Here is a 17,672-nt window from a genome sequence, read left to right on the forward strand (position 1 = left end):
CAGTGGGTCTCCACCCATCTCGTGCATGGCTTAAGGGTGCAGTATGGCCAATCAGGCATGACGTTGACGGCGCCCCTCCCTGGGAATGGGAGCATATAGTAGCCTTTGCGCAGCCGGTGGTTCATTTGTTTGATTCAAGCATAAGGAAGCACATACTGAATTCACACACAGGTTACCTTCTTCGTTGGGAGCTCATCTATCCTCTTTTGGTATGTCTCTCTCTCCCCCCTTTTTGGTTTTATTTAACATATACCCCCTCATGTAGTTCCCTTTAGGGAACACAGACATTTTGTCACAATTTACACACCCGACATTTCTACACATTTACTTAATGTTTTCGTTTTTTCTTAGGAACACTATGCACTTTTTGTGCACACATAGTTAATTGAATCACGTTGTGACCACCGTGCTGTGCTCTGGACGCTGTTCTCCGTCCTTGGAGGGTTCCACCGTCTCAACCCCGGGGGAGACATTATGCCTGTCACCCCCATTTTCCCTGGCGGACACCGGGCTTGGCCTCGGGGCTGTGTAGTGAGTATCTAAGTTTGTCCCCGCCTTGTTGGGACATAGTCTTTCTGTACCCCCTTATTCTAAGAGTATTATTAATTCTTGTCCATTTCCTTTCCAGTATATTACGTTACAACACTCCTGATGAATGGCTGTAATGCCAGGAAACGCGTAGAGTGCCACTAGATGCCCCAAGTTACTTGTCCCTATTATGTCTTTTAACCCATTTATTTTATGTACAATTATTATGTCAATTGCCATTTGTATTGCATGCTATGTAGCAGCATATTTAGTGTAAGTCATGAGACTACCTAATGATACAATGCAACAATAAATTACATACTGTAATATTTTGTGTTTCTGTTTATATCTGACATGGCGGTTACCTCATATAAAGTCCCACAGCTCTCCTTTTATACAAATCTATTTAGGGATGAAGGTCGCCATGTGTGCTATAGTGTGTGTGCCAGGTCACATCCAATTCAATGTGTGTATGGTGCTGTATCACCCATCAAAAAACAAAAACAAAAAAAAACAAACACATGATCTTTAATGTTACAACTTTAACAACTTTAATTATCAAAACAACAACAGGCAAAAAAAAGCACAAAGCAGACACAGTAAACACAACCAGATAGGACAATCACCATCTTCTCCATAAAAAGAAAAATGTCCAAAAGATGGATAAACACCTCCCACCACAGCTACCTCTGTCACCTGCTGATCAACGGTCAACAAAAGGCATTATCTTATTGTTGCTTAATATCAAAAGAGCAGACAGGGAAAAGGAGGCTATAAATCTAAAATAAAATAAATTAACTTATGTACAGTGGCATGTGGTTGCCATCATCCCTTAGTCAATCATAAACTGAAAAAACCTCAATGAGAGTGGGATTTTCAAGGCAACAAACATAAAGTGCAAAAATTCATAAAAAAGTATAAATTTATTACAAAACATATATATAATAGAAAAATATTATCAACAATGAACAAAAAGATCATTATAAGAACAATCCAAATGATACTGTCCGTCAAGGCATGCCCATCATCAGCAAGTGGTAATGATGGGCATGCCTTGACGGACAGTATCATTTGGATTGTTCTTATAATGATCTTTTTGTTCATTGTTGATATTTTTCTATTATATATATGTTTTGTAATAAATTTATACTTTATGGATTTTTGCGCTTTATGTTTGTTGCCTTGAAAATCCCACTCTCATTGAGGTTTTTTCAGTTTATGATAAATCTGAAATAGAGCTGCCTTTGGACTGTGGCTATGTGAGGCAGAGGTTCTGTGAATTACAAGACTATGGCAAACTACAAATCCTGTGGCAGATAGAACACACACACACCTTGGCATTTTAGAGCTTGGGTTAAGATTTAGGGTTAGAGATTTTAAGTGTTAAGGGATTGCTTTAAATTGTTAGAGGTATAGCGAGTGTAAGATTAGGGGAAGGGCTTTGGTGTAGGGATAAAACAATGGCCCACTACCCCGTTTACACTGAATCTCTGTGCCAACAGCCTTGTGAAGAAAGTTGCTAGTGCCAGGCTTTTGGTGCCAAGCACATATATATCACCTGAGAGTACAGTAAGGTCAGAATCTCGAATATCTGTGAACCACAGAAGTCTCACTATTCCCCATCCTGCTGGAACTTGTAATTTCCCAAAAGGCTACACCATTCGTTCTCAGTAGACAGTTGTGGCACCAAGTGAAAATTCTTAAGCTTCTCTGTCACATGCACAAATGTACACTTTGTAAATTGTTGATGGTACTAAAGCACCTCCTAATGCTTAGCCTTCTGCACCTGAACCCTAATCTGCCAACCAAAACCCTAGGTAATGCCACAGCTCTTACCCCCCTCCTAACACTTAAACCTCAACCTTCCCCCAGCATACCCTAATCCTATGTCCCATTAAAGCTGGGTATACATGCACTGAAAGCTGTCCGGTTCAGCAGGAACTGAAATGACTTTGGGTATGTGTGCACTTCTATGTTAAAACAGTCTAGTTGGAAAACCAGCATTCAATCCGCAAATGGCTGCAAATGCCGATTCCCCACTCTCATTAAAAGGGCCCGATAATAAAAAGCTGAGCCTGTAGTATAGCAATAAATGTTTAGGTTAACACTGTAGTAACCCAATTAAGTACAAGGAGAGAGGGGCTAAACCTGGTACAGCAAGCCAGGGCTCTCAGGTTAAATTTGCCTGGACTGGGTATTTTGATACCCAAATAAATCTTAAAGTGATTGTAAAGGTTCAGGTTTTTTTTTTTTTTTTTAACAAACATGTCATACTTACCTTCACTGTGCAGTTCGTTTTGCACAGATTGGCCTCAAACATAATCTTCTGGGTGGCCACGGCAAAGCTCTCTCCAGAGGGGGTTACCTTGCGGGTGCACTCCTGTGTCATACACTTGACATCCATAGATGCTGAGTGTATGACTTGGCCCCGCCCCTGCGTCATTGGATTTGATTGAAACCCGCAGGAGCCAATGGCTGTGCTGCCATCAATCTATCCAATCAATGTCAGGACTCTGTGGAGAAGAGGATGCTGGGAACTTGCTCAGGTAAGTATAACAGGGGGGGGCTGTGATTGCCAGGTGTTTTTTTACCTGGCAATGCATTAAGGTGAAAAAGCACAAACCTTTACAACCGCCTTCAAGACCAACTTTTTTTTCCATATTTACACAAAAACTTGATTTGTCAATAAATAAAAAATACATACCGTGTTTTTCTTTTGTTTTGAGTGGTTTGCAGTGGATAGCCACAGAGGCAAAAGATGCGCTTCTGTAGTAAAAATGTAATCTTCTATATCAAATATAAGATCCTCCTTCTCAGAGAACAGCAAATAAAGATATTTAAACATCTCTGCCAGGAAAAAGGAATCCATCCTTCAAACAAAAAGTTGTAAAATTAACTAGTGGTCAGGTCTGAATTTATAGGCCTTCAAACACAAAAAATGGCAAGTAAAGCAGCAGACAAATACCTAAAATGCAGTAACAAACATCACCCAGATAAAATGTATGTTTCACTGATATAAATACCATTAACTGAAAATGTATTTCTTGCCAAAGATTTACTTTTTCATAGCTTCACAAGAAAGCCCCCAAAAATCACTATAACAAATGAGCCGCAAGGCTTTATAAACCAAAAAAATATATATAATTATTGGTGCACTACAATATTGTTTAGAAAATGCCTTTTCTTATTACTTTTAATATTAAACAATTAAAAACATCCATAATTATCCATGGTACCAGAATAATAAATATGATGATTATTACTACTGCATTATCCTCACACAAATGTTATAATCATTTTGGATGTAAAAAAAAACAAAATAAAATAAAAAAACACACACCACACACGGGGACTGAATTGCCAATGCTAGGTAGAACACAAGGGAAGGTATGATGTGCCCGCTATACAAAGTAAACAAAGAATGCTACATGCTTACACACCTTCATGTTCTGGATACTAGCAGCCTAAGAACTTTCTGCGTACGAATTTATCAATGATCTTGACAATATCCTCCATTTGTTTATGATGGTTTGCCTACACATGCCTGATATAGTGATACCATTTGTCATGTATTTTATCGTAAATGCTGCAAGGAAAAAATAAGTACAGCGTACCTGTCCTCATGACTTCCTGTACGTACATCTTTAACAGCTGCAAACCCACATGGAACGCGAGCATACTTATTCAAATTTTCAATAATTGTTCTTCCCACTTCCAAATAGTATGGATCCCCAGTCGCCTGTAACAGTTTACAGTAAGCAAACAGGACATCAGCTTTGTTGGTGAGACAAAATATGTCACAGTCACAGCAACCACAAAGATTCAAGAAAAAATATTAATGTAGTAAAACATCTTACTTTATACAAGAAATATGTACTCTCTGCAAATTCAGGTCTTAATGGATGCTGTGCCCAGTGTACTCTGAAATCGGTTGTAAAGGCCTGAAAGAGTTAAACATTCAAATTGAACACAGTGAATCAGTGAACACTTGCTACATTAATAATAATTCCAAGGAATAAATATTTACACAGTGCAATAACAACAAATCCTATTATTTACATTCATTTTATTGAACAGTAAGAGCCGGTTCACACTGGGGCGACTTGCGATCCGACTTCATGTCGCCTCAAGTCGTCCCAAGTCGTGCTGTAGAGAAAAACAATGGAAGTGAATGGGAGCGGTGTTAATACACACGACTCAAGGCGATCCGACTTCAGAAAAGGTTCCTGTACTACTTCAATCCGACTTGTAGGCGATTTGTACCCATTGATTTCAATGGAAGTCGCCTCAGAAGTCGGATCACTGTCTTAACTGAAGCTACTTTCTAGGAAGATAACATACATTTCTCAGGCAAACCCCTCCCTCCCCCTCCCTCTCCCTCAGCTGATTGTTGTTTTATTGGCCACTGGAATGTCTCCTGTCCTGGAGATGACTTCAAGTCGTGTTGTAAATCTCCCCAGATCGCCCTGTGGTTCACATTCAAGTCGTGTTGGAATCGCCTCTGGAAGTCGCGCTGGAAGTCGGATCGCCCCAGTGTGAACCGGCTCTTAGTCTCCATTCACACTTGTGCGACTCCAAAGTTGTATAAATTTGGAGTGCCTCTTTGATGTAATTTTGATGCAACTTTGGGTGGGTGCGACTTGGCCGCAATTTTGGCTTTGACCAATGATACTAGACAACTGTTGCACAACTGTCGCATGTCTAACATTCATGTGGGACTTTCATGCCACTTTTGAGGCTTTACATTGCAGGTAAGACGCTCATGTCGTATGAAAGTCTGACCAAAGTAATGCAGGAACTTTTTTAAAAAGTCTCTGCTACTTTAAGTCGCACATATTTAAACGGTTGTAATTGAAAAACACGGGGTGTAACTTTGTTGTCTAAATTCACGACAAGTCGCACAAGTATAAATGGAGCCCAACTCATGGAAAATGTAAAAATTAACAAATCTATACATATGCTAGATGAACTACTGCTACAATAGGTTGGGCAACTACATGCATTCATTTTTTCCCCACAAAATTCCCATTCCTTCCTCCCTTCCTTAAATAATTACTTGTCTGCAGGTCTTCAGTCCTCCAATCTGCCCCACCCCCAAATCTTGGTTGAGGTCACTGTCAATAAGATCCAGTGAGGGGGAAGGGGCTGAGCCGCACTGTGTGCATCTATGGATGTACACAACCCAGATCTGTAGCGCACTCACAGTGTGTCTTCATAGGAAGCAACTTCCTATGGTGGCATGCAGAGAAGAGGTAAAGCTGACAGTTTTGGGCCAGAAAGTATAACCTCTTTTTTATTTTACTTATAAAAAACAAACCTAGGCTTATGAAGGAAAACAAACTGTTGAGTACATCACTATGCTGCACATGTGGAACTCCCTAAATTTAATTTTAGATATTTACCAAAACAAATTCAAACTATAGTTATATAATGGACATGGGCTGAAAGTGCACACTCATGTTTCATTTCAGGGTATGTATATCTAAAATCAGAGGAAGGGTTTAGGAACCTTCAGCTCTTCGGAATAACCAATCCCCCCTTTTTCATGGCCAGGTGTGGGGCTACTCCATTATTTCTTTATCAATTAAGCAGGTAAAAGGTCTGGAGTTGATTCTGAGTGTGGTATTTGCATTTGGAATCTATTGTTGTGAACCTACATCATATGCATTCAAAAGGAGCTGTGCATGCAAGTAAAAGGCTATTGTAAGGCTTCAAAAACAAAATAAAAAACATCAAGAGATAGCAGCAATATTAGGAGTGGCTAAAAATCAACATTTCGGTACATTCTGAGGAAAGCATGCACTGGTCGGCTCAGCAACATAAAAAGGCTGGAAGTCCATGGAAGACAACAGTGGTGGATGATAGCAGGATCCTCTCTATGGTAAAGAAAAACCCAAAAGGCAACATCCAGACAAGTAAAGGACACTCTCCAGGAGGTGGGCGTATCATTGTCAAAGTCTACAATCAAGAGAAGACTTCACAAGAGCACATACAAAGGGTTCACCACAAGGTGCGAACCATTTATAAACCTGAAGAATAGAAAAGCCAGATTAGACCTTGCTGAAAAACCATCTAAAAAAGCCAGACCAGTTCTGGAAAAGCAGTCTTTGGATAAATAAAAACTAAGATTAATCTGTACCAGAATGATGGGGAGAAAAAAAGTGTGGAGAAGGCTTGAACATCTCATGATCCAAACCACACATCATTTGTAAAACATGGCAGAGGCAGTGTGATGGCATGAGCATGCATGGCTTCCAGTGGCACTGGGTCATTGGTGTTTATTGATGATGTGACAGAACACAGAAGCAGCCTGATGAATTCTGCAGTGTTTAGAGATAAATACTGTCAGTCCAGATTCAGCCAAATGCAGCAAAGTTAATTGGATGACGCTTCACAGTACAGATGGACAATGATCCAAAACACACTGCAAAAGCAACCAAAGGAGCTTTTGAAGGAAAGTGGAATGTTCTGCAATTGGCAAATAAATCACCTGATCTCAACACAATGGAGCATGCATTTAACTTGCCGAAGGCAAAACTAAAGGCAGAAAGACCCACAAAGATCTGAAGACAGCTTCAGTTAGTGCCTGACAAAGGATCAGAAAGGAGGAAACCCAGTCTTTGGTAATGTCCATGGGTTCCAGACTTTAAGCATTCATTCCCAGTAAAGGATGCTCAACAAAATATTAAAAATGAATAATTTTATTTATTATATTAATTTGTCCAATTACATTTGAGCCCATGAAAATGGGGGGGGGGGGGGGGGGGGACGGTGTATAAAAATGGCTGCAGTTCCTAAAATTTGTACTTGATGATATTTATGTTCAACCCCTTGATCTAAAGCTGAAAGTCTGCACTTCAAATTCATTTGGATTGTTCTGTTTTAAAATTTCTTCTGGTGGCATACAGAGGCAAAAGTATGAAAATGGTGCCTGTGTCCAAATATATGGGCCCAACTGTATTTGTAAGGATATGATGATTTTTGAAGAGGGGTGGTTCACCATATGGTAGATCCTTAACTGACCAGATCATATTTTTCCAAATGTTTAGGGGCAATATCATCCTATATAATTAAGTTTGCATAGAGCAAGGGTGCCCAACCGGGCCACAAAGAGCGGAGCGGGTGGATTGCAGCCCACTTTACTCTTTTTTTTTTTTTTTTTTGTGGATTGGATTGGATTGGAGGTAGGCATTTATAAACAGACACAAGTCCATTTACATCTGCCACTCCTTAGGCTGCATTCACATCTAGGCGGACAAAATCGCGGCGTTTTGTCCCACGAATTGCGGCGACAAATAGCAGCGTTTTGTACCGCGATTTGCGGCGACAAAACGCCGCGATTGTCCGCCTAGATGTGCCCCTAGATTGTCCCTCTATGGAGATGGTTCCCATCTCCTATGCCGAACGCCGAAAGCCGCCTGAAAAAAAGGTCCGGGACTTTTTTTCAGGCGGCAGGCGTTCGGCGTGGAGATGTGAACCATCTCCATAGATGGCAATGTTAAATCATCCCTCTGGCGTGTCGGGGCGGCAGCGGCGTCACACTACAGGCGACAAAACGCCTAGGTGTGAATGGGCTCTTAGAGGTGAATGGAGGTCCCGATTGGGTCGGACTGACTATGTGAAAGGGACCTAAGGCTGCTTTCACACTGATGCACCGTTTACCTGCACCGCCAGTGCAGCACGGTTCACCTGTGGCTTTCCTGCAGTTTAGCTGCACTTTGCCATAGACTTCTATTATATCCTATAGGTGTGGTTCACTTTCAGAAAGCACACAAAACTCAAAAAGGTAGAGCTGCACGATTCTGGCCAAAATGAGAATCACGATTTTTTGCTTAGAATGAAGATCACGATTCTCACGGCGTAAAATCTTTTACATTTATACAAAAAAAAAAAAAAATGGGCTAACTTTACTGGCTATTTTTTTTTTTTTTAATTCGTTAAAGTAATTTTTTCCCAAAAAAATGCATTTAAAAAGACTGCTGCGCAAATACAGTGCAACATAAAATATTGCAACAACCGCCATTTTATTCTCTAGGGTCTCTACTAAAAAAATATATAATGTTTGGGGGTTCTAAGTAATTTTCTAGCAAAAAAAAATAATGATTTTAACTTGAAAAGAGCTGTCAGGAAAAGGTTTGGTGTTTAAGTGGTTAAACGTTCCCTAATTTACATACAGAAGTTTATTCCTTTGAAGTGATACAATGTTTAGACTTAACTTTCCACTGATAAAGAATGTTTTTAAAACTTGGCAGGCTGCCCAGACTTGGCAGATTGCCCAGACTGACTTTTGGCTGAGAGCAGAGAAGAAATTCTTTGCATACCAAAGTGCAGAGAGAAAATTATTTTCATGTCAAAGATCGCAAAACCCTGTGTCAAGAATTGCCACGGGAAAAAGATTGCGATAACGATTCTTGACGATAAATCGTGCAGCTCTACTCAAGCTGATGAAAAGCTGGGTAGGTATAGGTAAGTCCAGACTGTCCATTGCGAAAGAGAGTCCTAGCCCTGTGTGCCACCTGGTATTATATGTATGCCGTCATTCATTTTGTAGTCAGTCATCCCTAATCAGAGGGCAGGGCCACATTATATGTAAAAACAAGCCAAATTCAATTTGGCACATGAGCCAGAGGTGTGCTAGATGGCAGAGAGACTTAGTGGATCGTAGTGTGCCCTATGTAGTATTTTGAGCTGTATATATGTATTTTTGGTAGCAATCATGTGAGAGTTTGGCTCAAAAACACTTTCAGATACGGTTAAACTATTGGATATGACAATAAATTAATAGAAAACATATACATATATATATATATATATATATATATACATATATATATATATACATATATATATATAATTTTGGCCTATGACACACACACAAAAAAGATATGTAACCATTTGATTTCTATTGGGCTGTTAAAAACACAGAGAGCATTTAATTTGATAGGTTAACAAAAAAAATACAAGTTGATCTTGATGGAAATTTGTTAGTTGCATTGACATGCAGTGAGATTTCACTGAAATAGCCACCCAATGCAGTCCCACCGCATGCGGCATGAATGTACCCCCAAGGACTAAGCTGCAATATATTTTTGTTTTTGGGTTTAGATACGCTTTAAATTATACTGCTATTTAACATTGCAACTAGAAGTTAGTAGCGTTTACTTACAGGCTTTCACTTTTGCTAATGAAGTTGTGTGTGCAAGTGATCACCATGTCAAAAGTGATCCCGATTGTTAATGGGTACCCTGGTTGTATCTGGCAACCAGAATAGAGAAACAACAGCTGTACAAAGTATCAGGTGCTGGTTCTCAAAGATGAGAAAATGTATCCCAGGGAGTGTTAAAATCTAGATTACGAGCAGGAAGGGGTTACATTTTTTTAGAAGTCCATCTACTAAAGCAATCATTCAGCATAGACATACAGAAAAAAGGTCCATGAAATATGAAAAAAAAATGGAATGTTTTGTCACTGTCACATATTGAGAAAAATATACCTTGTTAACTAAACACAGTAATCACGGTCATTGAGATCTAATAAAGGCTTATGTGTAAAACACCTGGAATCTTTAAAATATCAAGCATGTTATAAAGATAAAGAAAAAAAACAAAAACAAACAGGAGGGTGCATCTTCTGTTTGCCCTGTTAAAAAAAAAAAAAAGAAAAAAAGAAGAAGAGCGTATAAGTAAGCATGCACAGCCCCATGGTTGCACCCAGTACATAGCCAAGGATGCAACAGATGGCAGGTTGTCTCCATCATATGCATAGGCTGTGCCATTGAAGAAAGTAGCACACAGACAGTGAAGACTTGTTTTAGAGGCACAAGCTCCAGGGTTGTATGCAATACTTACACAGTAACAGCTTTAGAACAAGCATGTGTGTTTGTTGTTCCAACAACTAATAACCACAAGTTTGATCTAGGTTGGTGCTACCGCAGCCTGGGTGCATGTACTTTCCAAAGCAAAATCAAAATCAACGGAAGCTCCCAAAACTCTATTGCCAGGCTCCTAATAAAAGTGTTATTACTTATAAATATCTAGCTTGTATAGAGACCCCATCCTTTAACAAGCAGTCCTTCTTAATATTGAACACATCACAGTCATTGGTCATTTTTGGAAGAGAAAAAAGTAGTGAATATGGATGTGGGCAGCACAGAGAAGAGAACCAGCTTTTTATTTTCTCACAGCTGGCCCCCTAATGTCCCAACCATTTTACTTAGTATATGGATTCATGTGGAGAGAAATCCCCCAAACATTCATCTCTCTCTCCCAGCCTGCACAATCAGGGATGCAATATTTTTTTTTAAAAAGGTACAGTACTTTATTATAATGTGGCTGTATACTGTTACATGTCAGAAAATGCATGCAGTCTTGAAGAGTTGCCATTTACTTTTTACTTTAAAAACACAAAATATGCATAGACGTATACAAAAAATCCTTACCTCTGGTAAAAAATTGTGTTTTTTGGTGACTTGATATAACATTTCATGAGTTTCTATAGCAGGTCTTATATCTCCTTTTAATACCTAACAAACAAAATAAAATCATGAATGCAAATTTGCTTAACCAGACACTAAATAACAAAAAAACAAAAACAACAGACAGAAATTTTCAAATCACCAAGCTCTGGAATAACTGAAATTACAAAAGATAATGTATGCATTCTGTTAAAGGTTTAGCAATGCCTTCAATGTGAACCGTTATCACTGAAACAAACAAAAAAAAAATGAATGCTAAAAATACTTTGAAAGGGAATATAAAAGGCTTGATCTCTCTGAAGTGGGGCATGATCTCCCTTCAGTAATTAACAACATTTAGGCCACATTCACATTTAGCACTGCCAGAGGGTTACGTTTTTGGAACCCCATTTAACTGAATAGGTGGCCCTCTGCTCCAAAAAAACACGCTAAAAACGTTGGCATGTTTTTGGACAGGGTGATTTGGCGTGCAAAAAAAAAAAAATTTATGGTTTGTTTGGGGTGACATTAGGAATAAAAGGCACCCAAAAGCAATTTACTGGGATTTCAGCACAATCCAGGATTGCGGGCAGACTCATGCAATTCTGATACCCAAGGTGTGAACAGAACATAACTGTCCACCTGGGAGCTTTGGGTGTTTACAATGCCTCTGCTTGTTCCACTACCTCCTGTTGCATGCTTTAAAATGTAAACATCATCACAGCTCCACCTCTTTACATTGTCAAATCACAGAATACTTTACATGTAGAAATAGATCATACCTGGAATTCACCTTGAAAGTGGTTGTATTGTCTTCTTGGTCATTTTTACCTACAGGTAAGCCTATAATAAGGCTTACCTGTAGGTAAAATTAATATACGGTTTAGGAGATATTCACCTTGTATGCAGCCGCTGACATCAGCAGCGCATGCGCAGTGAAGGTCCGGTGTTTCGTGCTGGAACGCGACGTCATCGCAGCACTGGCCACTGTCAGCACCGGAGCTGCAAACCCGGAAGAAAACATCAGCTCCCTCAGCAGTGACCGGGTGGCCATGTGGGGGCTTTGTTCGAAAGTAATCATTTCATAATAAGCTAGTATGCGGTGCATACTAGCCCATTATTCCTTCGCCTTACAGGTTTTTGGGGGCATACAACTGCTTTACTCACCTCCATGCTGCAGCATTGGTGTGATACTGCAGTTGTCTCCAGTTAAGTCTAAGAGCTGAGCGATCACATGACCTCTAAATCGCCCAGTTTTCGGTCAGTGACAGTCAGTCAGCTCTGCCCCTCCTGCACTAACTGGAGTGCCGGGTTGATGAGGGGGTGTGCATAGCTGGTGCCGGCTCTCAGTTGTACACCAAGAGCCAAAAGCAATCAGACATCTGGGTAGATATTGACAATATGGTTATGATCCTTCCAGAGTGTGTGACCCAAAACAGAAATATGGTCAAAAAAGGCTTTGGTCATATTTCTCTTAAAGATAACTTTTAGGCATCATTTAAAATTGGCAATCACTATAACATACAATCAATGATAATGGATTTGCAGTTTCATACCTGAAGACCAGGAAAAAACGCAAGGAGAGAATCCATCCAGGTTCGAGCAGTAAGCATTGGCTTGTGAATGTGCACATCAAGTAGAAGTGGGGGCTGGCTGATGTATCGCATAATGGCATCATAATGCTATATAATGAAAGAGCAGAATGGAGGAGTATAAGAGGTGTACAGCAAAAGTCTAAAAATAAACAAACAAAAAAAACACCAACACACACTGTCAATTAAATTCTAGAAGCAATCACTCAGCAATATCATTTGGCCAAAAACTGTAAAAACAATACAAAGTGCTATAAACAACACATTGCAGGTCTACTTTTATTATGTTAATGGTACGCGGGCATAAACACATGGAACAGTTATGCTGTGCCAATAAACCATAGGTTGACCCAGCACGTCAGATCAAGTAAGTTTAAAAAAAATCCAGCAATAATTCTACAAAAGAAAAAGATGAGAGAGACAACAGACCTCAATAGACCCAAGATGCTAGCTTACATAATCTAACCTACACCACAAAAAAAAAAACATGCATCTCTGTAAATAGCTACTATAAAGAGAGTCACATCCACTTTATTTTAAACTAGCTGTGACCATTAACACCACATACCTCTATTAAAAGAACAAAACAGTGTTTATAATTTCATACAGTACAATAATACAGTGTATTACACAAGGGATCATTTTCTTTTCAGTAATCATACATCGCAATTCATACAAACATTTCCATGCACAATGATTTTCAGCCAATTTCACTTAATTATAAAATTAACAGGTCATGAACTATTCTGTAAATACATAAACTTTACTTAATATCCAAAGATAGCCATAGACACAAGATAGTGGTTAGTGTTGAAGGCATAATGTAACTGCAGAAATCTTCCCCTCCCAAGTAGATGGCAATCTAAACATACATGTAGACAAGACTACAGGCTTATTTTAGTGGAGGAGTGATGGAGTACAGAAATCCTCAGCAGTAACCCAATAATGAACAGTGCCGGACAGCAAACGGGAGTCTGTTGCTGTAGAACACTGCCCATTTGCATGATGTACACTGACCCGATAAAATGATGATCACCTTCAGCAATTACACACAAAACGTTAACACTAAATATCAGTCATCTACCTCCACAACTAACCAACCAACCTGAAAGGGCCTGGAATGGATTTTTTTTTTTCCCCAGACCAAATTACTGTATTTATCGGCGTAGAACACGCACTTTTTTTCCCTGAAAATAGAGGGCAAATCGTGAGTGCGTGTTATACGCCGATAGTGTACCTTGGAAGGCAAGAAGGGGGACGAACACAGCCAGAATTCACGAGCCGACATCTCCTGTTCGGCTCTTACATCACACATACAGTCCCACCTCCGCCACTGGCATTGGACGAGTGTTTGATGTATCACAGGAGCTGGTCCAATGCCGATGTTGGAGGCGGGACTGTGTGTATCTGTGTGACTGCCAGTGCTGAGTGAGAGCCGAACAGGAGATGACGGCTCTGTGATTTCATGCTCTGTCCAGGCTGCTTTGATGGTGAGGTTGCATTGAGGGTAAAAAGGGGCATCGATAAGGCTGCATGATGAGATGGACATTGATAAGGCTGCATTGGTGAGATGGACATTGATAAGGCTGCATTGGTGAGATGGACATTGATAAGGCTGCATTGGTGAGATGGACATTGATAAGGCTGCATTGGTGAGATGGACATTGATAAGGCTGCATTGGTGAGATGTGCTGCAGATGGGCATTGATCAGGCTGCAGATGGGCACTGACCCTTATTTAAAGCGGAGGTTCACCCATAGAGAACACATTTTCCCCTTAGATTAATGCTTGTTTTGTCTAGGGGAATCGGCTAGTTGTTTTAAAATATGATCCGTACTTACCGTTTACGAGATGCATCCTCTCCGCCGCTTCCGGGTATGGGCTGCAGGACTGGGCGTTCCTTCTTGATTGACAGTCTTCCGAGAGGCTTCCGACGGTCGCATCCATCGCGTCACGATTTTCCGAAAGAAGCCGAACGTCGGTGCGCAGGCGCAGTATAGAGCCGCACCGACGTTCGGCTTCTTTCGGCTACTAGTGACGCGATGGATGCGACCGTCGGAAGCCTCTCGGAAGACTGTCAATCAAGAAGGAACGCCCGCTCCCGAAGACCCATACCCGGAAGCGACGGAGAAGATGCATCTCGAAAACGGGTAAGTACTGCTCATATTTTAAAACAACTAGCCGATTCCCCTAGACAAAACGAGCAGGAATCTAAGGGGAAAAGGGCAAAAAATAAATAAATGGGTGAACTCCCGCTTTAATTCAAAAGTTGTTTAGTTAAAAAAAGCTGAGTTAGGCTTACCGGTAACTCCTTTTCCGAGAGTCTTCCAGGACAGCCCATGATACCTAGGGCTCCTCCTACCAGGACAGGAAACACGTTAACCCCCACCAGATAAAAGAGCGGTCCTCCAGGCCCCATGCCAGTCTTCTCGAGAACCGTAGGACTACCCTGAAAAACATATGCATTAATACACATAACTTCCATACAACAAAAAACCGGGTGGGAATCCGGCTGTCCTGGAAGACTCTCAGAAAAGGAGTTACCGGTAAGCCTAACTCAGCTTTTCTCTCAAGCGTCTTCCAGGACAGCCCATGAGACGATGAGCCAGAACTTACCAATCTAGGGTGGGACAACTGCCTGAAGGACCTTTCGACCAAACGCCTGTTCTCGAGCGGATATCAGATCCAGGCGATAATGTTTAATAAAGGTCGAATAACTGGACCATGTGGCAGCTTTACAGATTTGATCCGGTGAAGCACCAGCCCTCTCAGCCCAAGATGTAGCCAAAGCTCTAGTTGAATGTGCTGTAACAAAAGGAGTAGGAACTTCTCTGATTTTATAAGATTCTGAGATGGCCTGCTTAATCCATCTAGCCAATGTGGATTTAGATGCATTTTTACCTTTGTGTGTACCTGAGAAAAGAACAAATAAAGCGTCTGTCTTCCTAAAGACCTTGGTGACCTCTAAATATGCAAGAAGAGTTCTTCTTACATCTAAAAAACTAAACTTCTTTTCCTGATCACCCTGTGGTGAACTACAAAAGGATGGCAGCACAATGTCTTGTGATCTGTGAAATTTACTAGCTACCTTAGGCAAAAACCCTGGATCAGTTTTCAATACAACTCGATCCTCAAAAATCGTGAGGAAAGGCTCCCTCACCGATAAGGCCTGTAACTCGCTTACTCTACGAGCTGAGGTAATAGCTACTAAAAAAATAGTTTTTAAGGTAAGTAATTTAACGGAAATATCCTCTAAAGGCTCAAAAGGAAATTCTACCAGAGTTTGAAGTACCAGGGACAGGTCCCAAGTTGGACAACTTCTTACCACTACTGGCCTGGCCCTTGAAATGGATTTAAAGAATCTAGCTACCGTGGGATTTTCCAAAAGAGAAAACTGGAGGAAAACGCTGATAGCTGCCGCCTGTACCTTCAAGGTACTAACTGAAAGACCCTTGTCGACACCCTCTTGAAAAAATTCCAAAATAGAAGGAACATCATGCGTTGATCTTTGGTTTTCAGACAACCATGAATTAAACTTTTTCTAGACTTTGGAATAAATGGCTCTAGTGACTGGCTTTCTGCAATTTATCAAGGTTTTGATCACCTTGTCAGAAAATCCCTGAGCCTTTAGTATCTTCTCTTCAGATACCAAGCCGTCAAGCTTAATGAAACCACCTGTGGGTGTGACACTGGACCCTGCGACAGCAAGTCCTCTCTGTTCTGAAGTCTCAATGGAGGCTCCGAGACCAGAGACTGTAGCAGGGAAAACCATGGCCTCTTGGGCCAGAAGGGGGCGATCAAAATGAGGTCGGTTTCTTCTAAGAGAAACTTCCGGAGTACCTCCGGAATGAGCCGGATCGGCGGAAAGGCGTAGCAGAGGTTGAAGGGCCACGGATTCGCCAGGGCATCTATCCCCAGTGATCGATCCCCTGGGTTTAGAGAAAAGAACTCCTCTGTCTTGCGGTTGTCCTGATTTGCGAAGAGATCCGCTTCGGGACAACCCCATTTGTTGATGATCTCCGAGAAAACTTCTGGATGGAGTGACCAGTTGTCTCGCTCCACCCTGTGGCGACTGAGGTAGTCTGCCAAACTGTTTTGCGTCCCCTTCAGGTGCACTGCTGAGATTGAGCCTAAATTTATTTCTGCCCAAGACAAAATTTCTTGTGCGATTCCCTGAAGAACTCGACTCCTCGTGCCTCCTTGTTTGTTGAGGTACGCCACTGTCGCAATGTTGTCTGACAGGATCTGGAGATTGTGACCCCTGACCTCCGAATGAAAAGCTTGAAGAGCTCTCTGAACCGCTAGCAGCTCCCTCTGGTTCGATGAGGCCCTTGCTTCCTTCAAGGACCATTTCCCCTGTGCGACCTGGTCTTTGAGGTGGGCTCCCCATCCCCAAGCACTTGCGTCCGTCGTGATCCTCTTGGATATCGAGATGGACCAAGGCAGGCCTTTTGTTAGGTGCAGAACTTTCCTCCACCACCACAGACTTCTTTTTACCTTGGTAGGTAACCAAACTTGGGACGGGGACGCCAGGTCCCTAGAGTCAAAATTCTCCAGAAGGAATCTCTGTAATGGTCTCTGATGGAATCTTGCCCATGGTACAGCAGGGAAACACGAGGTCATGAGACCTACCGTCCTCGAAATTTCCCTCAGCGAGACCAACCGATTGGTCTGTAAAGCTGATACTGCTAGCACCATCTTGGAGACCTTCTCCTCTGGGAGGAAAACTTTTTGGACTACTGAGCAGAAGTCGTAACCCAGGTACTTCACCTTCTGGGCTGGATCTAGGGAAGACTTTTCCCTGTTTATTAGCCAGCCCAAGGATTGAAGGAAGTCTAGAACTGTCTGGAGATCTGCTAGTAATTTCTGGCGGGATTCTGCCACTATTAATAGGTTGTCCAGGTAAGGGATGATAGTTATCGTCTTTAACCTTAATGGAGCCAGCGCCTCCCCCAATACCTTTGTGAAGATACGAGGGGAAGAGGACAGACCGAAGGGGAGGGCCTGAAACTGGAAGTGCCTGATTTCCGTTCCCATCCTTACTGCTATTCTCAGAAATCTCTGGAAAGTCGGATGGATCGGGACATGCAAGTAAGCAT

General features: G+C 41.3%; 1 protein-coding gene across 2 annotated transcripts in view; it reads right to left on the reverse strand.

Annotated features, from left to right (window-relative positions):
* EDEM3 (ER degradation enhancing alpha-mannosidase like protein 3) overlaps nucleotides 1-17,672 on the reverse strand; it is a 127,056-nt gene that overhangs the window by 39,943 nt on the left and 69,441 nt on the right. For both annotated transcript variants that reach the window (XM_040359803.1, XM_040359804.1), the window contains exons 10-14: nucleotides 12,538-12,663; nucleotides 10,967-11,050; nucleotides 4,386-4,469; nucleotides 4,143-4,267; nucleotides 3,233-3,398 (exon numbers count right to left, since the gene is read on the reverse strand). In XM_040359803.1, coding sequence (XP_040215737.1) covers nucleotides 3,233-3,398; nucleotides 4,143-4,267; nucleotides 4,386-4,469; nucleotides 10,967-11,050; nucleotides 12,538-12,663 — 585 coding nt within the window. The remainder of the gene's footprint in view (nucleotides 1-3,232; nucleotides 3,399-4,142; nucleotides 4,268-4,385; nucleotides 4,470-10,966; nucleotides 11,051-12,537; nucleotides 12,664-17,672) is intronic.

This window comes from Rana temporaria, chromosome 7 (genome assembly GCF_905171775.1).
Source record: "Rana temporaria chromosome 7, aRanTem1.1, whole genome shotgun sequence".
NCBI classification, from domain to species: domain Eukaryota; kingdom Metazoa; phylum Chordata; class Amphibia; order Anura; family Ranidae; genus Rana; species Rana temporaria.